At 40.0% G+C, this 24,218-nt stretch overlaps 1 protein-coding gene across 2 annotated transcripts; it reads right to left on the bottom strand.

The window, feature by feature from the left end:
• Window positions 1-9,754: 9,754 nt before the first annotated feature.
• Window positions 9,755-23,667, bottom strand: FEM1C (fem-1 homolog C). Of its 2 annotated transcripts, none has more exons than XM_063129506.1 (3): window positions 23,522-23,667; window positions 21,724-22,443; window positions 9,755-13,084 (listed from the first exon to the last, which is right to left on the bottom strand). In XM_063129506.1, exons 2-3 carry the CDS (start codon window positions 22,265-22,267, stop codon window positions 11,775-11,777), a joined length of 1,854 nt encoding a protein of 617 aa, XP_062985576.1. In that variant the 5' UTR covers window positions 22,268-22,443; window positions 23,522-23,667; the 3' UTR covers window positions 9,755-11,774. The 2 variants fall into 2 exon arrangements, with proteins under 2 accessions (XP_062985576.1, XP_062985577.1); XM_063129507.1 differs by lacking the exon at window positions 23,522-23,667 and adding an exon at window positions 22,631-22,657.
• Window positions 23,668-24,218: the final 551 nt, after the last annotated feature.

The raw sequence follows: 24,218 nt of genomic DNA, 5'->3' as shown, positions 1-24,218 counted from the left end.
AGCCCAGTCTGATACGTGACACTGTGGTGCTTCATTTTATTACATAAGCCCAATAGCAGAAGTGCTCCGTGCCTAAGGGAGAGATGGTTGTTCTCCTGCCATGTCAGGAGTGATACTGGCAATACTTTTTGATTGATGTCACAGTCGCTTGTTCAGCAAGGAGCTCAGACCTCAAATCTGCCTTGTACTTAGGTTCCTGGGCAAGTTACTTTCTTTTTAGTCTTACTACTTTAGCCTTTGGGAAATGAGTGTTGTACAACCAGCCATGCCCACCATGGGCTGCTATTTTATGAATGGGCAAGGCACCCCCATGATAGCCATTTTCTGAGAGCACCCACAGCATTCTCAAATCTCCAAATGTGCCCAAGAACCCAAAAACATTGGGCACCCCTTCCTTTGTCACAATGTTGAGAGTAGGGATTTTCTTGATTTGAGCATTAAATATACATAATGGGTATTATTATTATTATTATTAGCATTATTATTATTAGCATTATTATTTGTATAATTACAACTATAGAGCACCATTAATGGGCATTGCACTTTACGGAGAAGAAGACAACGCGTCCTTCCCAGAAAGTTTAGAGTCTATAATTTGACCCTGGGAGATCTCAGAGGAAGTGAAGGGAAGTAGACATCATCATCATCATCATATATTTGTTACCCACCTCTCCCTCTGGATCGAGGCGGGGTACAACACAATTAAAAACAACATAAAATACATAAAACTAATTCAAACATTAAAACCAGTACATCATTAAAAGCAGCACACCATTAAAAAAGGCATCTTAAAATTCAGCTGGGTAGGCCTGTCAGAAGAGATCAGTCTTTATGGCTTTCTTAAATTCTGGAAGACTGTTAAGTTGACGAATCTCTCCCGGCAAGCCATTCCACAAACTGGGAGCGGCAGAAGAAAAGATCCTCTGGGTAATAGTTGTCAGCCTTGTTTTTGTTGGCTGAAGTAAATTCTTCCCAGAGGACCCAAGTTTGCGGGGCGGATTGTACAGGAGAAGGCAATCCCGCAGGTAGCCTGGACCCAAACCATGTAGGGCTTTAAAGGTGATAACCAACACTTCATACTTCACCCGGAAACTAATTGGCAGCCAGTGAAGCGATTTTAAGACTGGTGTCTTAAAATGGGGTAAATAGTTGGTTAATTCAGTTAGCTGTGCTTTGGTTTGGGGACCAGGAGGTTGTGACAATGGCTTCATGGAAAAGTGGTATGTCAAGCCCCATCATTACAGCCCCCCAAATGGTCTCAGGCACATTATTAAGACTAAGCCGATCACAGACTGGCTGTTGCCTTACAGAACACTCCTTGGGAGCCCAGTGTAAGGACTCAACATTCTGAAGGAAAACCAAAGTATAATACATGCATCAATCAGTGAATACAACACACTGAGTTTTGGGGAGGGAAAGAATAAACCTCATAACAGCTATAGCAAGAATCACAGTAAATTTGTGAGGTTCCCTCTTCAGTATAATTTGTGTAATAAATCATTTAGTGCAGGACACACCAATATATCAAGGTCAAATATCATGAGATTAGAGATGTGTGAGAAAAGTTGAAATGAACCCAAGATTTAGGAAGCAGTCAATGGGATTTTAAAGAGATCAAGAAAAGCTTGGGAGAATCAAGGCAGGTATCAGCATTCTCATTAATTAGGAAAATGTAAGAGTGAAGAATTCTAGTTTGGTGACTCATCCAATAAACCTTCAGATTAATTTGAACAATAAAGTAGACATGCAACTACTTCAGCACTGCATATGATTTAAGGATAATAGGTCTTCAGGACTCAGTTCCCAGACAAATAATTTAATTCAGTCCAAACAGTTTGTGGTAAAAGGTATCATAAAGATTGCCCTAGGAGAGATAAGCCAAGGCAATAGCCTTACACCTATAGCTCTGTCAGTGGAGACTAATCTCCATCTCTCTAAGCGTTGTTCATGTGGTATTAACTGCACTGTGAGAGGATGGGGCAAGAAAGCAGAGACCATTTTCTACACACACCTAAAACTTCCAGGGGCTGGCCCCTCCCACCATCCCCATATTTAGAATTCATTGCTGTATGCATTCTTTATTAAAGTTATCTTAAAATGGCCTCCCTTTATACTGGATCTTATCTATGCCATTTTGCTTCTATCTGCGACCTCTTAAGAGAGAGGTGATCACATCTCTTAACTCAAAGCTGTTATCACATATCCCGAATCTTTGAGACAGAGTGTTTAAAAATAAAATTGTAAGTTATCTTTCTGTTCTAAAAACAAAGCAAAACTACACACTTCTGGGTACAACCCAGATGTTCTCAAACACAAGGCCTAATGGAATCAATAAAATCTATACAAGAGGACAGCCCTTTGCAGTGTCTTGAGGAAGCATTTGCAGGCCCTTATATTTTAATATGGGATGTAACCTTAATCATCCTTGGTCAATGGGTTTGCATGTCACTTCAAGCCATAGCGGCTTAGAAGCTACACACAGTAGCCTACTGTGCCCTAATAGACCATCAGAAAAATAAGCTACTGTGTATAGCTTGTTCCCCTGCCCCACCTCCCTGTCCTCTGGCCCACATCCCTGGGGGCAGATCCGTCTTATCTGCCACCAAGTCCCCTTTCCCAACTCCGATCACAACTGTGATCAGGTCGTGGAGTCCTTTTTTTTGTTCATGGTCCCAATTTTGTGCAAGAACAGGACCATTAACCATTTCCTGCACTTCCCCATAACGGGACAATGTGCATCTGAGGAAAGGGGTTTGGATTTTGTTTGTTGCCCTCTCCTGCATGTTGTCAAAAGGGGTGCAGGCGGGGAGAGCCAGTATCCAGTCCCCACAGGAATAGGTGTCTCGAAAGCAAGGCAGAGACAGCGAGCCCTCAAGGGAGCTAGGAAAGCACTGTGTTTCTTCTGTGGAAGCAAGGGTGCCAGGCACAAGGCAGGGTGAGAGGGGGTGCCCACACCCCCTCCTCATTCCTAGCACCCTGTCTTCATTAGGAGAAATGGGGCACACACACAAATTATGTTTCCATTCTGTCCTTGCACAAGAATGGAATGAAGATATTAAAAGAAAAATTAGAGAAAAAAGAATTCACTCCAGCATAACCTTTCTTCTCAAGCTTTTAAAAGACATCATAAATTAATAGATACAAACAGTACAAAGTTTCTGCAGATATGAAACGCTACAAATGCCAATATATAGCACCAAAGGAACTTTCATTAAGAAATTTCTAATCTGCTAAAGAGGCTGGTTTCATTCTGTCGAATCCCTTTACACCACAGAAGATTGCAAGAGTCTTTTTCCTTTATAATATTTCAATCCTGAATTCAGAAGAAAACAAAACTTTAGAAAAATATATATTGCTGGATAACAATTCTTACAAACTAAAGGGTAGTATTCAGTTAGTTCTACTTCAAGTAGACCCATTGAAATGAATAGGACTTAAGTTGGTCAAGACTTTCGTTCCATTCATTTCAGCGAGTCTACTCTAAGTAGGATTAACATTGTATATTACCCACAGAACAGATGAAAACTGAAAGACCCAGATCCTTCACCAAATGGTTCCTGAGGTATAGGGTGACCATATTTGGGAAACCAAAAATGAGGATACCCAGTGGGGGGGCGGGGCAGCAAAGCGGTTTTCTGGGGCCTCTGAAAAGTGCATCACTCCCCCCCCCCATCACCTTAAAGGCCCTAATTGGAGTGGAGGAGAGGAAAGCGTGCCATTCCTGCCCCAATTGGAGCAGTGTGGGAGCAGCAGGAAAGTGTGTCTTCCATTAGCATGTCAAGGGGAAATAATGTGCTTTCCAGAGGCCCTGGAAAGCACCCTTTCCCCTCCTCCGCTCCAATCAGGGTGTTAAAGCCCCCCAATTGGAGGAGAAAACTGTCATTCCCACCCCTTCTCCAATCAGGGCCTTTACTATAATTTCTGGGAATGGTGCACTTTCTTCTTTAAGGCCCCAGTTGGAGCAGTGGGGGGATGACATGCCTCCCCACCACCATGCTAATGGTAGCCTTAAAAGGGATAGTGTGTCATTCCAGGACATTATAGAAAATTACAGATACCCGCCCCCCAGCACCCAGGATAAAACAAAAACCAGGGGGAATCCGGGGGAATCCTGATAGTTGATCACCGTACTGAGGTACCAAATAAATACAAATTTCAGATTTACCAGGTACTGCTTTGTAAGACTCTTAGTTCAGATGTAGGTTAATGGAATATGAATTACCCCCAAACTTGTGACATTGACATGTTCCAGCAAGTTCCACTTTTGCCTCTCCAGGAAGCTACGACCACAGGTTTTCATCATCTCCTCCAGACTTCTTCTGCCTGTCCAGGATGAACAGTGAGGCAGTTGCTGCTGCTATCAGCTTGGCAGCACAGTATTTCAACATTTGTTTTTCCAGGTCACTCACCTGCATTTGATTATACAATCATTTCTATGATTTTGGTGTGCCACTCATTAGTGGACAAGAAGAGTTTTAAAATTTGTATGCTGTATATTTCTATGCTGTATATTTTATTAAGTTTAAAGAACTAATAGAGTAGTTTGAGAAATATCTCATACACTAACATGTTTAAGTGTCTTGTGTATGTTTAATACTGAAAACCACACACTCCCATTGAAGATCAAAAGACTATGAGAATTGCTTATGCATAAACAACCTTTTTTATTAACAAAAAAGCTGAAATACCAATTTGCTTCAGAGGAATAAAAGTGTTACTAACAACGTATCTACTCAGAAGTGAATCTCATTGAGTTCAAAGGTTTTATTCCAAGTAAGTAGGTATGATTGCTACCTAAGATAGAAGCATAGGGTTTTTTAAAGATTGTTGTATGTTTTCATTGGCATGCCAGAAGCATAACAAAATCATATTCATATCGGCAGACTTCCATGACTGCTTCGCCATCAGTTATGTCACTTGAAGCTCTTGAATTAAAGAAAAACTAATGTGGTAGTGGAGGCTCTCTTTTCTTTTCCCACAACTTCCCTTCATATTGTTATGGGCCATGACATCCTGCTATTCAAATCTCCCTTTAGCATGGCTTAGCAATTAACAGTAGATTCTAATTGATGACATCCCTCCTACCTGAGGTTCTGAAACAGAATTGAGGTTATACAAAGGGGAGGTGTGAAGAAAGATGTTTTAAAATTTGGGTACAAAAACCATACTGAACATGCTGTATGGCAAGGACCAGCCTCAGGGAAATACAAAGACATGCTATTGCTTTGAGGCAATCAGTGCTTCTTTACAACACTTCTTTTCCCTAGCTCTACTTTTATTTGTAATAAATAAATATTTTATAAAGTATCTTGTATTGTCTTCTCACAAATAAAGTGACCATGTAAATCTGCCCTGGGACTTCTAGCTGCTTGAGGAAGTGGGAAGCATAGAAAAAGATTAGGCTGAACCTGCAACTATTTGCAGTATGCTCGTATGTGAATATAGGAAAGTATCCTCACCTACTTTTAATAAACACATTTTCTCTGTCCATTAATTAAGTTTCTGAACTTCAGAGAATTTCTATTAATACTTTTTTGTATTATCCTTGTCCAAGTTGGTGCCCTCTAGATGTTTTAGATGACAACTCCCAGCATTTCTGACCATTGGCTCTGTTGACCCAGGCCGACGGGAATTTACGTCCAAAACTTTTGGAGGGGATCAGCTTGGAGAATGCTATTCTATACAATGGTGTGAAGTTATTCTTTATACTTCTATCTGAACTTTCCAGAAAATGCATTAATGCCACGTAAAATGTATCTTACCAAATATGAAGGCATAGGCAAAAAAATAAAGCAAAAGAAGTACAGCAAGGATTAGTTTCTCGCCATTATGGAGAAGAGAAACATGCTGGGAAGAAATAGTATATCAAACAGATGATGTGCTCTAATGTCATGTCTCAACTAGCACACTGTATATACAACTAATCCCAGAGATCTACATGGAGGATAGGAATAGTTTCCCATGTGTAGCCAGAAACATCAATGTTTATTTCACACATCATTGCTTTTTAAACATGTATGTGGTATTAAGAGATGCTTCATTCCACAAGTATCACCAGCATTGCCACAGGAGACACCACCAGCCCAACTCCCAACAGAAACACCCACAGTGTATTCTATGTATCTGTGATCACACTATGCGCAGGATAACAAGTACCGTGCTTACAATGTTCAGCATCTTGAGAATCAAGTTATAGCCCTTATAACTCTAAGGGCAGCTTGAAAATAGGAATCCAAAGTGAAACAGCAATAGTTTGTATAATTTCTGGTCTCCCACAAATTGATAGCAGAAGCAGAATTATTACATTTATTTACATTGCAAAACTTGTCTTAGTGCAAAATGTGAATAATTTTAGTGCATTTACACACAACCCTGAGTGTTTTGTTTATACACAAACTCATTTAAATCTAACAAATTAATCTGATAAATAACATATCCAGAGACTTGTGCAAGGTTAATAGTGATGAACTGATGCTGAAGTGAAAGAACAAGTTCATCTTGTTCTTTTGGGTTGGTTTGTTCTTAGTTTTGTATTAAATCATACCTAGTAGGAAGGGAAAATGCATAATAAAATATTTTAGTAGGTACATTCCTATGTCTTTGACAGGATATTATAGACACGACTTGCCAGCATTGGACGAAGAAAACATAAATACAGTACAGCATGAAGAAGTGACCCTAAGTGTTTCTGGAAACTTTCTGCCAGCAAAGGAACGATGTTCAACCTCATGTTTTGCTGAGGAGGAAGGGGGATAAAATTGAGAAACAGTGTCACATAAGAAATTAGGACATGGCAGGGATGAAGTGTTAAAGATCAAGGGACTGTGATTACATAGGAGAAATAGCACTATTGAAAAAGAAAGGAAAACAACGCTTAAAGTTTGGTCTTGAAACAAATAACTGCATGGATTTTTTTTTTTTAAAAAAAGGAAGATTCAGCTCCCAAACTGGCTTCACTGGACATGTCAAAATTAGCCAGGATTATAATCTTACAGGGAAGCTATTGTAAAGAGCACAATAAAATATCACAACTGAAGGTGTCAACAAAGTTTCCATTTTTCAAGTTAAACCTCTAGCCTTCAGGACAACAGTTCAGTTGTTTAGCCCAAAGTCATTAAGTACTGAAAGCAATATCCAAAGACAAGTTCCAAAATCCACAGTATCCAAAGGTTTTGTGTCTTTCTTCCATATGGATTGACCTAACTGTACATTCACTCACCTGTATTCTTTTCCATTTACCATGCTGACTGTTAGAGCTCACCATTGATAGTGCATGGCTGCTATACTGCTTTCAAGCATCAGATATATTGAACCAGTGCATAAATCCCTTAAAAAAAAACCCTGCACAAACACACCATAAATAAGAGGTTTTGCTTATAGCTCTACCAGAAAGAGCTTTTAGGGCCTTCCAAAGATTAGTCTGCCTGTAACTTGAACTGTATTTGTTTCGAAGCTTCAATAGTGTTGAATACTTTTGGTGTCTTCACTGGGGAAGGCAACTTGGTACACTCCAGATATTTTGGACTACAACTCCCATATGTGACCATTGCCCATGCTAGCTGGATCTTATGGGAGTTGTAACCCAAAATATCTTTATGACAGCAGGTTATCTACCTCCCTGCTCTAGGAATACAAATGATACTAGCAGTTACCAACCAGAAAAATGCCAGGGACTTCTGTTACCAACATCCTAAAAGGATGATGCTAAGTATGTGAAATATCTATTTAGGCTAGGTGATGGCTAATATGTAAACACCTGATATAAGTTCCTAACAAATAGATGTTAGCTTTTAGATATTTGTAACTTTTTATACATTCCTGCTATTGAACTAAAATATACTATCAAAATAAATTGTATAATTCCAGGTCCACATTCTATAATCTGAAGTTAGCAGTTACCATTAACAGAAACTCTTGCATTCTGCACAAAACCTTTCAAATTCTGCAACCACATTCACAGTTTTGTTGCCACTGAAGTAATGCAAATACAGCTATTCTGCATGCTTCAAAGGATTTGCAGTTTGATTATATGTTTGCATGAGGGAAGAGCTGTAGAATTTTGAACTCTGTACAGCATGGGTTGAGAGGGTTAGGTAATGTTGAAAGAAACAGTGCAAGGAAATAGCAACTAATCTGAAAGGGCACAACCGCTCAGAAAGGGCTGAAAGGTGTGTGATATAATGAAATTACAACTCCTTGGGGTTGTTTTCCCTGCAATTATGAGGGCTACAATTTTGTGTGTTTTTAATCAAAATCTAATGTTTCTTGGGATTCTGTTCAAACTGCTGGATTAGTTGCCCATACAAATTGCCAAAGCCAATGACACTATATTCTGCTAAAGGAAAGTTGGCAAGAATGGTTGCTATTTCAAAACTTTTATCCCCAAACATACAAGTCTCACTCCCAGGTTCTTTGCTCTCAAACGATATAAATGAAATGCGCATTGTGACTACAGTAAATTTAGCTAATGGTAAGTAGGACTGCATTTATGCAGGCCACTATTTTGAGCACTCACTGGTAATCAAGCTAATGCTAACAAAGGCACTGGTCTGTTAGTGCCCCAAACATCAAATATTCATACACAATAGGAAATATATAAAAAATGAATGGGAGAAATTGTCAAGAGTCAGAAATGAACCATAATGATGCACATTCCTGTATCCCTTCAAAAGAGATACTGTTTTCCTGAAAGGTATGTTGAATCCTCAAATAAGGCACAATAGCAATTTAATAATAAGAAAAAAACATGTTTTAAGGGAAACTATATTGAAATGAGAAACACGCATGGTTAGAATACTATGAAGGGTTTCATTCAATGTGAAAGCAAGGAACACAAGAGAACCAAACTTTGTCTTTATAAGTCCTGAATTTGGAAATGTAGCCAGTTTGTGGGACAACTTTAAAAACAAGATTTGAAATGGAAGTATTGCTGGTCAAAATGGAAATGCCAATGTAAGTAAGAAGGGAAGTATAAGGAGCTTTCAATCACCATTAATTAACTGCTGCTTAAAAGTTTTCTGAAACACTAATAGTTTTACTTATCACCAGAAGACATATTTCCAAAGTATATGTATTCAAAAGAATCAATGGTGTCTCCATCTCCAGAGCCTTACTATTGTCAGAATACCATTACAAAGTAAAATAAAACATTGGAGAAGACACAGTGTTCCACAGTCTCCCTTGAAGTATATAAATTAGTATTGTCTACTTGCAGAACAGCTAAACAATGAAGAGCACCAAAAAAACAAAAAACGACATTTTCTTCAAACTGCTTAGGCTTTTAATCCTTAAATAGGAATATGTTTTAACCCCTGTAAAGGTAACAAGCTAAAATAATTGTTTTGCTTTATACACTTGTGAACCCAGTTTCCCCATAAATTTGCTTTTGATAAAAGTGATCAGATGTGGTTATGGGCAAAAAATAGTTGCTAGATATTTCTTGCCATACTTGAAAATTATACAACAGAAAAATAGCAATATATATGTCTGATCCCTTTCTTAGTGTAGTGAAGCTATTTCAATTCATGTCAGATACACACTAGACAATGGGCTGGTTCAGATGTTATGGTAAATCATGATTTAGCATTAATAGGCCATAGAAAAACTTAGCTGGACTCATGTCTTGTTCCTTCCCTGCTCCTCCTCCATTGCATGTGAAGTAACAAGACTGAAAGCTTATACTTTCAGATCACACATTCCCTTTATATCCCAAATTGGAGAAATAACTGTTGTTAGGTTAAAAAGGGATCTGAAACCACAGTTTAATCCCGGTTTGTTTGAATGAACCAGTCAGAATAAATCACAATTCCCATCTTTGGACATAAGGAAACTGTGATTTATTCAAAACTGAAAGTGGAGGCTTTTATTGTCCTTCCCTCATACGGAAAAGAGCAAGAAAGAGTAGGGGGAAGCCCAAGGCTCATCACAGCTTATTCTTGTAATATTAATCCGTGGTTTAGTATTATGTCTGAACTGGACCAATGAGATAAAAAACACCTAATGTATGGTTACTAGTTTATATGAACTGTGAAGATGTGTACACTTGAATAATCAACTGAAGCATTGTAATTTAAAAAAACAAAACAAAAACATCTTGAATTTCAGATTCATACTAGCTTTGAAGAACTGGTTTGGTTCTGAATTTCTCCTGCATTTTCAATGGTGACACATTCATAGTAATCTCTGGGTTGCATTTCTGAATAGAAAAGGAATTAGGGAGCATCATAAACTAAGATTAAGTCAATGGCACTGCAAAAACACGCAATATGCTAGACTGTAAAACAGCTGTATTCCACTCGAGGAAAAATGAGGGTTGTGGTTTTTTTTCTTGAGAACCATTTTATTTTAAGACATTTGCAGGTCTAATATGCCATAATAAGTTTCATTATGAATCAACAATAAAGTGCTGAATTATATTTATTACCTGAATCTTAATCTCATTTGTAGTCTTCACTTATGGTTTCCTTATCAAGTCTAAAAAGCCCTTTCTGCTGCAATAGCTAAGCTGTTGTGCAAGTATTATAAAAATAGACAGCTTTCAGTGGAGGCTATGTTTTCAACACAGCCTCTGATGTTACCATAAATATGGCTGAAAGGTATTAGAGAATAAAATGCATGCAAATTATCTGTAAGAGTTATTTTAAAATGAAGACGAGGGGATACTACTAAACTTCTGATGCCCCTGCAGAGGGCTACTGATTACAGCCATATAATTAATTATACTAGTTGATGGCTAGATCTGGACTGACAAGCATCATGCCAACATGCTTTAGTTTCTTTTGTAGCTAAGAATCTTGAGTTGTAATTTCAGACTATGTTTGATCTAGTTCTTCTCACGGAATTGTATGATTAAGTTTCAGGTTAAATTTGAAAAAACTCTCTATGCCTAGTCACACAATCAGCTCAAGCAAGACACAAGTGCAGAGGAGAAGACAGCAGCAATTCATTACCTTTCTCCACTCGCAGCAAGACATATTAAAATAACTTTAGACTTAATTTAAGGTGGGTTTGCCAACAAGAACACATTTTACTCCCAAATTCAGCACGCAACGCTAAAATAAAATAAAATAATAGAAAGCAATCACAGAAACATCAAGGGGCGAAAAGTCAAATGAGAGTTGAGACAGCTGACTGAAGTCCTGAAGAACTGTCATGCTGTAAAAGGTATATTCTTAAGAGAGCTCTAACAAACTGCAAGAAAACAGTATCAGAGCTAAAAATGGCCAACTGATGCATAGAAAAATGCCAACACACAAACAGTCATGTTCAAGCCAGTGCATAGAGAGGATAAAAGCACTTATGGTAATTGCAAATGTTAACAAGTCCATACAACTTGTACAGTTCAGCAATGAACCCATTAGAAAAAAGAAAAAAGTAGAAATACTCAAGCAAGAACAAAAGTATGACTTCCCAACTATATAAAATCCACACACCAGTAAGAATAAGACAACACCACGAAAATTATTCAATTCAGTCCCAACAACCAACAGGCAAACTAAACCAGAGTAGACAAGCCTTTGGCAAACAATTTTAGTGAGTCCGAATATAATGTTACATTTCTAAATAATCCACAAAATATATTATATGGTATGTTTCTTTTAAATACTGGGTAGCCAATTCTGCAGATCCGTTTCTAATAATGCTTTAGCCAATGAGCAGGATGGACCAAACTGAATGAATGATGGTGTATCGCTGGCATATCACAACAGTGCTTGAGAAAGCAACAATGTTACTAACTCATGCTCTCACAGTACCAAAGACCTATTGTCAGACTATCATCTATGGAGCAAAACAAAGTTCTCAAGTTTTTCTGGGATGTGCCCTTGGTAACCTATACAATGATTCACAATTACACGGGCAGCAAGACACTGCAGCGTAGTATGGTTGATAGGTTGGATCAAGTTCTTTGCCATTTCCTTCTCATCTAGCAAGTCAATAGCAGTTTGTTTAAGCAAGTTTGTTGCATCAAAATGTGAACCTGACTTGATAAGAAGATTCATGATATCAGGATGGTTGTTCAGTGCAGATATGTGTAAAGGGCTGTTGTCATCAGAGTCTCTAGCATTTACATCAGCACCACATTCCACTAGTATAGCAGTGACTTGCAAAGAAGGAAATTTACAAACTGGGTAGCGCCCCACACACGTGGTGTTCTTGTCAACAGCAAGGTGGAGTGGACTGAAGTTATTCTTTCCCCTAGGATGTAGTTTAAGAAACTGATATATAGTCTGTTTCTTAAAATGATCTTGTTCAGAACTACAAGGAACTTTTTCCAACAAGCAAATTAAATGCAAAATGATGGAAAGGGCTTTGTTGAGTTGTATTTGATCAGGAGGACACTGATTTTGTTTGATGGCACGTTCTATTTCGAGGACACTTTTGCACAGTATACCCATAAGATCATCAAATGTAACTGTTGTGCCTAGCAGGCCTTTTGCCCGGTCCTGCAGCATGAAGGAGAAGAGTTCAGCAAATGACAGCAGACTGCTAGCAGTCATAGGGCTCAAGGGATCCAAATTGCTCTGCTGCATGTCCAAAGCATACTTCCAGAGATTGATGCATCGTTTGAAGTTTCCAGAGTCTGCATAGACAGCACCCCTGTACCGAATATAGTAGGATGTATCTGGATGAGAAGGGCCAAGAATACGTTCTCTGATTAACAGTGCCTGCATTCTCATCTCATCAGGGTCTGCAATTAGGTTTTCCAGCTCTTCATTACTGTTTACCTCCTTGGCATAATCATAGGCCATTATTAACATTTGAGGCATAGGTTTACTGAGGATATTAGTCCTGTCACTGTATCTCATATCCATAGCTCTTTTCCAGTATTTCAAAGCGCCAAGCAAATCTCTCTTTTTGTCCACAAATGTGGCTCCTAGGAGTTCCAGGGCATTGATGCGTTCTGCTTTGCTCGTCTCAACATGCTGGGTCAAAAAGTCAACAATGTTTGTGTGACCTGTAACACTTGCAGAGAGAAGAGGAGTCATTCCATAACCATCTTTTTCCATCTTTGCACAATATTTGAGAAGCATCTTCATGATTTCCAAGCTACCCGATTCTGCACAGTCATGCAATGCTGTGTTTCCTATGGAAAAAAGAAAGCAAATATCATGTATGCTATGATACATTTTCTGAGAAAAACTACGCCTACTATAATCATCTACTAAAGAAAAAGTGCCTGTACAGATGTATCTAGTAACCTAGTTGTTGAAATAATGAGGATTAAGTTACCCATCATAAGTAGGTGAGTAAGTGGACAAAGATGGTATTTTAATCTATGTCATTAACATGTCAGAAAAGTAACATCTTTCATTAGTCACTAGAGTAATCTTCATATTTGCATTTGAGGAAAATAATCAGTCTTGAGTATGTGGGCTCTTATTTGCCGATTCAAAAAGTCAGCCTTTCACCAGAATCTTTTATTGCAAATGTTCTGCTAGAGCTTTTACTGTAAAAATTTGTTCTGGGTTTATCCAATACACGTTATTTAACCATTCAGCTAGCTGGGTTCAAAGCATTTATAGTGCCTGAGCAAGCAGGCTCTGGAACGAGATAAAGAAAAGCCATTTCTGTTGAAATATTCAAATTACTTGCTCCCATAACCAACATTCAGGCCGCTGTTAAGTAAATGTAAGAGAATAGTGTTGGGGACTTCTGTAAGGGTTATCTACAAAGAACATGCCTTACATATTTTAAGAACAAGTGAGCAATGCTCATTTTCTTCTAGGAGAGAGACAATTAGGAATGTTATGGCATAGAGGCAACTAGGCCCTATTGTGCTGAATATTGGAGTATGTTTTAAGAGATTGTCTTTAATTTTCCATTCTGTTCAAGGCTAACTTTCTTCTGTCTGCCTGCCTGCCTGCCTGCCAGCCACCCAGCCATCAAATTCATCCAGAAAGACTACATTCACTGAGGGTATGTTACTGACTATCGCAGAGTTCTGTAGTCACCTCTCCATCACAGAACATCATGCTTGAAAATAGTATAGCAGAAAGTAGAATAAGTTTCAGATAAACAAACAGTGCAGGGGCGTCTAACAGTTTTGCAATGTCAGAAAATCACAAAGACTCATTGTTCCTTATGGGTTTGCAGTCAGAAGCTGAGAGCAGTAAAAGAATTAAATAAATAAATAAATAAATAAATAAATAAATAAATAAATGCCTGTATGCAAGCACCTTTCTGTGCTTTGGCAAGAGATAGACAGGGTGTTTACTAGCAAATAGATTCAATTCTGGTGAAGACATATTCCACCCTACCACATGACATGATGGACTAGGACACCTCTTTGAAAGCAAATCTGTTCATAGGCAGCTGTCCCAGTTTGCCACTTCAGATGGCAAACTGGAGAATTTCCCCACAATATATCGGCATTTAATTAGGCAACTGAAACAACAGCTAGAGATGCATATTTAATTATTTCTAATAAATGTATATCTTGTTTTGAAATAGTCAAAATAGCTCAACTCCAAGCGCATCCCCCTTTATGGGTAGGCATATCCATTCACTGCTTGAAATACCAAGTTGGGGCATTCACTCCTGAATACATCAATTCATGGGCAACGTGCCAGATTGCCAACTGAAACAGCAAATTTAGGTACTCACTCACAAACAAGTCAACTTGCGGGTGTCCCAAAACCAGCAAATTATCACAGAGATGTGCTGCATAACTTTATGTATGCTTACTCAGAAATGTCCACTGTCTTTAATTGGGCTTACTTCAAAGTAAGTATTGAGGATTCCAGCCTGTCATGTTTCTCTAGTACAGGGATAGGGGACACAAGAAGAGCCATGCTGGATCAGAGCAAGGGTCCATCTAGTCCAGCACTTTGTTCACACAGTGGCCAATTGGCTGTCAACCAGAGACCCACAAGTAGGACACAGTGCAACAGTACCCTGCCTCCCATGTTTCCCAGCAACTGGTGTATATAGGCTTACTGCCTCTGTTACTTTGACCCTCCAGATGTTGCCAGACTACAATTTCCATCATCCCTGGCCATGCTGGCTGGAGATGATGGGAGTTGGGGATCAAGAACATCTAGACAGCTGCAGTTCCCAATCCCTGCCGGAATGCTTTTCTGCTTCCCTATTGTTTTACTGGGTACATTTTCTTAGAAGACAGCCTTTTAAATGTTAAAACAATTTTGCTATTAGGAAAAATGTGTATAGCAAACCCACACACAAACATGGTGTTGCCTGCTGCTCTGTCCTACCACCACTGGATGAGTTGTTACGTCATTACAGAATGTTCTGAACATTCAAACTACTTGAAAGCTTTCAACAAATAATGTTTGTGAACAGGGTTGTTTCTACAAGGAAAGTGAAATACCTTGTCTACAAAACAGGAGAACCCTTGTGACAGGGAGCGGTAACTAGTAAAACAGTCAAGAGGGTAGTAAAGTTAAGAAAACACAAGGCAGTATGGCTTAAGGAAAAGATGCAGAAGTCTGAAATTTGCTGGCAAAAATGTGAAAAATGTAGTCCACCATTTACAAGAATGGAACTTGTCCACTCTTCAGGCACACAGTCTAAAATAGGCCAACTGACCAGAATATCTTTAACAGGTAGCTGAATTCACCCAATCTACAAGCACAGAGCACAAGAACCACATCTCTCTGGCAAGCATTTATTTAGCATTATTCTTTATTAAAACAACCAATTAAAAAGGGATACTGTGCAATGGTTTTTCTTGTACAGAGAGGTTACTTAAGGCCTTTTAAACCAACCACTGTCTTATTTGTCTGCTCATTAGAATTGGTTTTATTAGTGTTAGAAATTGCATCTGAATTTCAGGTTAAAAACCCTTTTGGTGGTGCCTGTTTTATATTTTTAAAAAGTTTATATTTTATCTACAGGTAGGTGACACCATCACCTTGTAAGGATAAAAAAATGCAATGATTTAAAATTTTATATTTTGACAATAATCCTCTCCACAACACCCACACACCATTTTAAATTGGCTGTAAATTTTATCTCAGCCTCTTCTATAACCATCTCTGCTTTATTGATTAAGCTATGCCATTTAAGGTGATTGTTACTGAAAAGCAATGAATTAAAGGAAATGACGCCAAACCATGTTTATTCAATGCCCATAGGGTTTCAGAATCAAAACTGTAGTTACACTTAATAGCATATTACTCCTGGCTACGAGTATGCTAGTCTTTGAATCATAGACAGTATGCTCATTTTAGTTCTAACTTTGTGGTAACCATAATTCATAGGTTAATCATATCCTGTCTGAACCACCTTATTTCCTTGTTTAGTTATTTAGGGTGCAGTCCCATACACACTTACCTGAGAGTAAATCCCATTGGAACTTATTTTGGGTAGACATGATTGCGTTGTTAAAGATTTAACTCAGAACCTTATTGCCAGACTACACTCCCACTTGTGCAGTGCTAGAGTTGTAGGATTGCAGCGTTAGGTACCATCTGCTAATAAGCCACCTCGAACACAGGCAGACGTACTTATTATTTACTTATTTGTGATACTTTTATACTGCTAGATATAATAAAACCCCTAAGCAATTTCCACATAAATATTAAAATCACATTTAAAATATATCAAAACACAGTATTAAAAACAATTCCAATTATAGTAATAGTACAGACCAATACAAGGAGAAGCAAGATGGAGCAGCATGATTAATTTAATTACAAGAAAGGGAAAGCCTAGGTGAACAAGTACGTTTTCAGGATGCGTTTGAAATATGCCACATTTTCTGCCTCCTGAACTGCATGGGAGAGAGTTTTTCGAAAAGATGGGTGCTGCTACCGAGAAGAGGTATTATGTGATAACATTCTGTTAATTTCGGAATGACAGCAAGGCCTCTTCTGATGATCTCAAAGGTCAGCTGTATATAAGGGAAGGCTGAGTTCTAGATAGCCTGGTCCCAAGTTGTTTAGGGCTTTGTATGACAATAACATAACCTTGAACATGGCTCAGTAGCTAAGATGCAACCAGTGCAGTTCTTTTAACACAGATGTTATATGAGCACAACTAAGTGTCCCAGAGCACCCTAGCTGCTGCATTTTGCACTAGCTGCAGCTTCTGAACCAGGCACAAGGGCTGCCCAAAAAAGAATGCATTACAGTATTTTAATCGTGAGGTTACCTGCGCATGGATCACCATGGCTAGGCTATCCCTATCTAGGAACGGCATTGTTGGCACACAACCAAACTTTTTAATGGGTGCTCCGGGCCACCAAGGTTACCTGGGCTTCCAGTAAGAGATGGATGTCAGAACACTCCCAAACTACATACCTGCTCTTTCTGAGGGAGCGCAACACCATCCAGAACAGGCAAACAGCCCAACTCCCAGACCTTGGAATTGCCAACCCATAGGGTCTCTGACTTATCAGGATTCAACTTCAGTTTATTAGCTCTGTATCCAGGCATCGGTTCAGAACATGCATGGCCTTCAGATGTCACAGAGAAATGGAGTTGGATGTCATCAGCATACTGGTGACATCTTGCCCCAGATCTCCTGAGGGCTTTATATAGATATTAAATAACATTGGGGACAAGACAGTGCCCTGTGATACCCCACAGTTCAGTTGCCATGAGGCTGAGGTACAGTCATCCATTGCTATTCTCTGTAACTGATCCCACAAGTAAGTGTCAAACCACTGTAGAGCAGTGCCTCCAAATCCCAACTCAGGGAGGCAGTCCAGGAGGATACCATGATCAAGAGTATCAAAAGCAACTGTGAGAACAAGAAAAAGTAATAGGGTCACACTCCCCCTTTCCTACTCCTGAAGGTCATCCCTCAGGGCAACCAAGGCTGATTCCATCCCAAAACCACCCATGAATCAAGACTGGAATGGATTCAGATAATAATTTTCATTCAAGACTGCCTGTAGCTGAGATGTCAGTACACTCTCAAGCGTTCTGCTTCTGAGTCAACATGCATAGAAATGGGATATATACCCTATTTCTCCAATTCGAAGACACACTTTTTTCCCCATATAAACATCTCTAAAAATGGGGTACGTCTTAGAATCGTGGGTGTGTCTTAGGTTTTTTTTTCTGTTGGAGGTACTGAAATTAGTGTGCGTCTTAGAATCGAAGAAATACGGTATATTTCTACCTCTTTTCAACTATCTTATCTTTGCACTGAAAGCATGTTATCTTAGCTGCACAAAACCTGATAATTTTCACATGTAACTTACATTTCACTCTTTTTTCCTAGACATTTTCATTAAAGAGGCAGTATAACCTTTTCTAAGTCCTCCTTGAATATTTTTTTCTAAAGCCTGTAAAGCTTAACTTTTCTCACAGTAAATGTGTTACCATACACAATTGTGGTGTGATCCTCATAATTCATTGTAATGAACCATGATCATGCAGAGTTATTTATACAAAGTATGATCAAAGAAGAGGGGATTCACAAGATTCTTCTGTCTGGCTCTAAAATATCCTGGAGTGCGCTGCCTCATGCATACTTTGCAAGGTTACCTACCTAAGATATTACATTTATTTTCAAATATAAGATCACACTGTAGAATAGCTATACTATAGGCACAGGTATTAAAAGTGCTCCCACGTAACAAACCTATCTTTAAAATATAGGATCAAGCCCCACCAGCAGCAACATATTAAGCAATCTTTCTCCTCCATCTTATAAGTATTTGGAGAAAACAGCCTGAAACAGAAAACGCTTGACAGAAAGTGTCCCTACTCATACTATCACCACAGCAGAAGACATATATGCAGGAAGAAAGTATTTCTCTGCAAATTTGTGCAAAAAGGACTTCCCTGGAATTGTATTAGGAAAGTTAATCATTAGCAGATTTCCCTGAAGCTCACTTGTTATTCTCTGATTTGAAGAGACACTTATAGTGCAATCCTATGTCTACTCAGAAGTAGGTCTCATTGCATTTAATGGGGCTTACTTCCACTTATATGCGAGTACATCCCATTTAATTTAATTGGCTTGCTTCACAGTAGACATATGTAGGATTGCTTTATTAATGAAGAAAGGCCCTAAACTTGAAGCTGATTCAAATGTACATTCAGAAACCACAATTTTTCCTTGAGCTGTCAGAAACCTAAAAACCCTGGCTAATTTAATCAACAGAAGATATTCCTTACTGACCCAAATTGACATAATATTCAAACATATTCATCTATATAAGTTTTGAAACAAAAAGCTTTAAGGAAGTGACCCAATATGTCTTGTTATATGAAAAATACAGAGCCTTCAAAAACTCAAGAAAACGTTTATAAAAGAGAAATGCCATAAGACATTCCCACCCAATCAAAAGCTGCTCTGGGAGCCTTTTTTAGCTGAAGAGGGGTGGGGAGTATTGTATATAAATACATAATTTTCATAAACAATACATCAAAGTAGTTAAACTCCAATGCACTTAATTTGTGTTATTCTGAATGTCCAGAACTCACAGATGTGCACAAAAATTACTCAAAGCCAAAACTGGCAGCCATGTTCAAAAACTGCCCCCACAAAAAACATTTCCCAGTTTATCCACTGCATATATTGATGTGAAAGAGGTAGGGAATCAATTGCTTCTCTTAATAATTTAAATAAAATGAGGATTTTCAGGAACATAATTAATCTCTTATAAATTGGTAAAAAGAAGAATGAATAATCTGACAACTATTAATGAAATTACTTTTGTTTGTACATATAATCCAAGGCTCTACCACCAGTCCGAGAAAAAGAAAAAAGAATGTAAAACTTCTGAAGTTTCCCTTTTCCATAACCACTCAGTGTCACTCTCCAATGATTGGGAGAATACACCCATAAAAATTTCCATGTGTTTCCACTTGTATGGCTTTAGTTATACAGACACATCACTAGTGAAAGGAACCCATGATTATGACACAGTTCCTTTTAGTTAATGTACTAAAATGATGGTGAGAATTTAACATAATATAATAAAAGAAGGTTACGTTCTGCTGCTAAGTGTCAGTAGCAGCAGTATGCTTCTTCTGTTAATAAAAATAGAATTCCTTTCACGCTGCTGTAAGGGCAGAACTTGCATTATGAGTCATTCAGCAACAGAGTAAAACAGACAACACTAGAAGTTCACAGAGCAAATTCAAGCTGGTCAATAAAAGTCATGCTTAGAACCTCGGGCAGTATCCAATTAGACACCGGCACTAACATAAATTACATTGCGCTAGTGTAAGGGACCTCTAGTGAAACACCAATAGCGTTAGTTCATGCAACAGGTTTTCCAGGGAATCCCGGCTAGCACAATGTAATTTACATTAGCACTCGTGAGTTGTGCCCAATTGGAGAATGCCCATGCACTGTCCTTTAGAGTGTTCACAGTTCATATAATTATCGTATTAAAATTCTTACAGCAACCTTATAACAGGCTTGGGCAAAAGGTAGATCTTTATGTGTTGCATCTCTGGATCATATGAAGCAGATCAGCAAGGATTTCTGACTCTCACTTGTTTAACAACTGCAGCAACAAAATGATTCCCCATCTGTCCTAAATTATACTGCTGAAATGAAGAAAGCTGGAGTAACCAGGAGTGGATTTTTATGTGGAAAGACTATGAGCTTCATTCAGTTCTGGTACTCGAAACAAATTCCTGGGTTAATTCCAAGTCTAATGCGGATCTCACAGTTCTAGTAAAAACCAAATATATCCGACAAGCCTAAAGTCTGCCCACCTCTGCCCTATAAAACAGGTCATTATTATTATTATCATCCCCTTGCCACATTATACATGGGAAACTGAGAGGCTACTTTGTGAGTTCACAACAGAAACAAGTCAAACTACAGTACCTGATTTATAGCTACATCAGTGTGCTCTCAGTTGCCAACAATCTTAACACACAAATTATCACATGATACCTTATTACACAATGGGCATGATCCAGTCAAAAATAAGCCCATTTAAATTCCATTGACTTTAATAAGAGTTAAGCACACGCTTGACTCTCTCGTGGTTATTATATCCAATGTTTTTAGGATGGGAAGGTAGGGTCAGATGCATCTGAGTCAGATACAGGCTGGGCAGAATAATATTAGTGTCTGTCAGAAGCAATGGACATACCTCCCAAACTAGTAGCAATATAACAGATGAGGAAAAGGCATAATTAAAAAGCAGCAGCATACTTACAACTAGAACAAAAGGCAAGGAAACTACAATCACAGTACAAACCACAGGAACACATTGAACAATAGTGTCAACAACATAGTAAACACAACTAGAACAAAGATGCATCTGTTGTGATCAAAGTGCCACTGTATTTTTCTAACATTTCATTATTCCAATCACAAAGACAAACAGTAGATATTTCCATATTACAACTAGTAAGCAATGAGTAATGGTGCATAAAAAATGCCAAGACAATTTCCTTTTGATTTGCAGTGTTTCCTACCTTAATACTGCTGATGAAATTCCTCCATTCAATGACCAAAAACATTCCAGTTTCCATACAATGCTACTTTTACAAAAAGGAGGTAGTACCAAATCATAGAAAATACACCCTGAAAACTTATATCTGTAATTTGGACTACATGCACATCACCAGTAGATCATAAACTATGGAACAATTCTTTTAAAAAATGATTTTTATAAATTAACATTTGCTAAGCCTAAATAAATGCTTGAAAAACCCACTGAAAAATGTATAGAGCAATGACACAATTAAGTTTACTCTTCTTAGGCTTTGAACCTTTGAGCTGTCAAATTAGAATAAACTCTTTAAAAGACATTCTGTTGACAACTGATACCGAACTCACCTTTGACACTTTTTCTATTTACATCAGCCCCTTTCTCAAGCAAATACTGAGCAATTTCTTTGTGTCCTTTGTAACAAGATATCATAAGGCATGTATGCCCGTGTCGGTTTGATACTTCCAAGTCAGCTTTGTGCTCCACAAGGTACTTTACAATTTCTAGGTGACCATCAAAACAGGCAGCTCTAAGAGGTGTTGAGTTTGTCAAAGTTGTATTGTTGACAGATGCTCCATGATTTAATAAAGACTGGACCACCTTCAAATGGCCAGCCGCTGATGCTGCCCATAATGGTGGTGCACCTTCAATGGTCTCACCATCAAAATTCACAGAGCCACCAACTTCTATAGAAGCGCTGCAGTGTTCCAATAGATGTTCCACCATGTCGAGGTGCCCATAGCGGGCTGCCATTAGTAGGGGTGTGGCACCATTTGTTTTTTCTGACATCAGCAAGGCCACCTCTTCTTTAGTTTTATTTGCCAGCAGCTTGGTGAGGAGCCGCAGCTTGCCATCACGAGCTGCATTGAATACTGCTGTCTTAAGATCCATTTAGTCTTTTTCTCTCAATCCAACTTGTTCTTCAGAATCACAAATAATGGAATAACTGGAACCACCACAGAATCGGAGACAGTCCCTGCACGCTCTCCCTGGTAGATGTGTTATCTCTGTATACAGCATGAATTTTTAACACAGGATCTCTCAAAGCAAATGCAATGTTCCGCAACCTAGAATAGATGGGGGGAGGAGGCAAAGTTTTAAGAGCTTTCTCTTTGCTTCTAAGTGAATACACTCAAGAACAATGTCTACACCTTACTGCTCCTCCCTTGTGTGATATCATTTTTTCTCTCCTAGAAGGAAAATATAGCTGGATCCAAAAATGTTCTCCCAGTAAACATTGGCTTTTGATGTCACCATGTGGAAATAGGTTGTCTGCCAGGATACAAGGTGCAAACTATTCTATTTCACCTTTGGACAAGAGAGAATGCTCAATCAATCATGGCTGTGAAATCCATCAGATGTTCAACCCTTTCAGACAACCTAGCTCTAGCTGACAATGGACTGTCACCGGCTGGTGGCTACAAACAAGGAAAGAAGTTTTATGACAATGATGTCTGGGATCTGAAGCTATGCCCAAAGCATCAATGTCATGGAACTCACAAGAAGAAGCACGAAATGCTCCCTCAGCGAGGTAAGGGCGTAAAGGGTTTTCCTTACCGCCTGCCTTCCCTTCATCTCTTAGTCTAAGCTGTTGAGGGCACAAATATCCCATCCTATTCTTCCTCCCACCCATCCTCTCCAAAACCCGACACACACATCCATGGGGCTTAACCAGCCTTACGATACCCCTCCTCTTCACCACCACCATCACAACCCGCCCCATCTGCAAGATCGTTACGGGCAAGGAGCCGCCCAGAACGCCCTTCGCTCCTCCGCCCCCTTTGTCCCGACTTCTCCCCTGGGAAGCCTCCCGTGGCCCAAAACACACAAGGCGGAGAGGGCGCCGAGGTCCCAAGGATACCTTGGCTCTCGGCCAGCCCCTCACCTGAGCCGTCTTTCCCAACCCGCGATCCGCCCTTGATCCGCAGAGTTCTCCCGCCACCCTACTCCCTCCCGAACTCAGGATTTCCCGGCCGACGCTCCAACCGTTTCGCAGCCCCGCGGCAGGCAGATGGGTTCGGCTATGCCCGAGAGAGGCCGGGGCGGGGGCGAAAGAAGAGCGGCGGCGGCGGCGGCGGCGGCCCCCACCCCCCTCTCTCTCCCTCCCTCCCTCCGCAGGCAGCTCTGAAGGGAGAGACCAGCTACCTTCCCGAGGCGCTGCTGAAGGACCGGGTCGGCTCCCTCTTCTCCGATCAGCCGCCGCGCCGCCTCTCACAGCGAAGCCGTCGCCGCGCCCCGTTCCCAACGCAGCTCCTCCATGACAGGGAGGCGCTCCCAACAGCAACGAGCCAGCCTCCGCCGCCTCTCTCCGGCTTCCCCACCCGCGCCGGCCAGCCAAACCGAACCCCGCGCAACCTAACCTGCTGCCTCCTTCGCCTCGTCTCAGGCCCCAGTACGGGGGGCGGGGCGAGGCGGGGAGAAGCGGGGTCCGCCCGCCCAGATAGCTTCCTATGGTGGAGCAGGGAAGAGGCGGGACTCGGGGGGGGGGGCGGAGGAGAGTTAGGCTGAGAACGCGCGCACGGCACGCACGCAGGCGGTTGAGGAAAGGGGAAGGCGGGTGCTGAGCTGAGGCGGGGGCGGCGCTGGGGCGAGTGAGTTATTCCGGGCTGAGGAAAGTCGGGGAAGCCGAGTCGCACAACACCGAGCTAAATTAGCACATAATGGCGGCGGACGGGCGCCAAAGGAGCGAGACGTATGAGGAGTCCGGCTCCGTGAAGTTTCGCCTGGCGTGCTGCCAGCCTGACTCAGTTTCCCACCGCGGGGAGGAAGGTGCTGGGTGGGATTCTTCTGGCGTGCGGAGGAGGGTTGAACACCAGCCAAGATTTCGTTCTCCTGCCTAGTT

This window comes from Elgaria multicarinata, chromosome 6 (genome assembly GCF_023053635.1).
Source record: "Elgaria multicarinata webbii isolate HBS135686 ecotype San Diego chromosome 6, rElgMul1.1.pri, whole genome shotgun sequence".
NCBI lineage: Eukaryota > Metazoa > Chordata > Lepidosauria > Squamata > Anguidae > Elgaria > Elgaria multicarinata.
Note: the sequence above shows the minus strand (reverse complement) of the source record. Positions and strands in the feature narration are given on the sequence as shown.

What these genes read in the sequence shown, in the direction of transcription:
- FEM1C (XM_063129506.1), bottom strand. Translation starts at nt 22,267, where the DNA reads ATGGATCTTAAGACAGCAGTATTCAATGCAGCTCGTGATGGCAAGCTG. An exon ending in AAATAGAAAAAGTGTCAAAG is followed by an intron (nt 13,085 to 21,723) that starts GTGAGTTCGGTA and finishes TTTTTTCCATAG; the next exon opens with GAAACACAGCATTGCATGAC.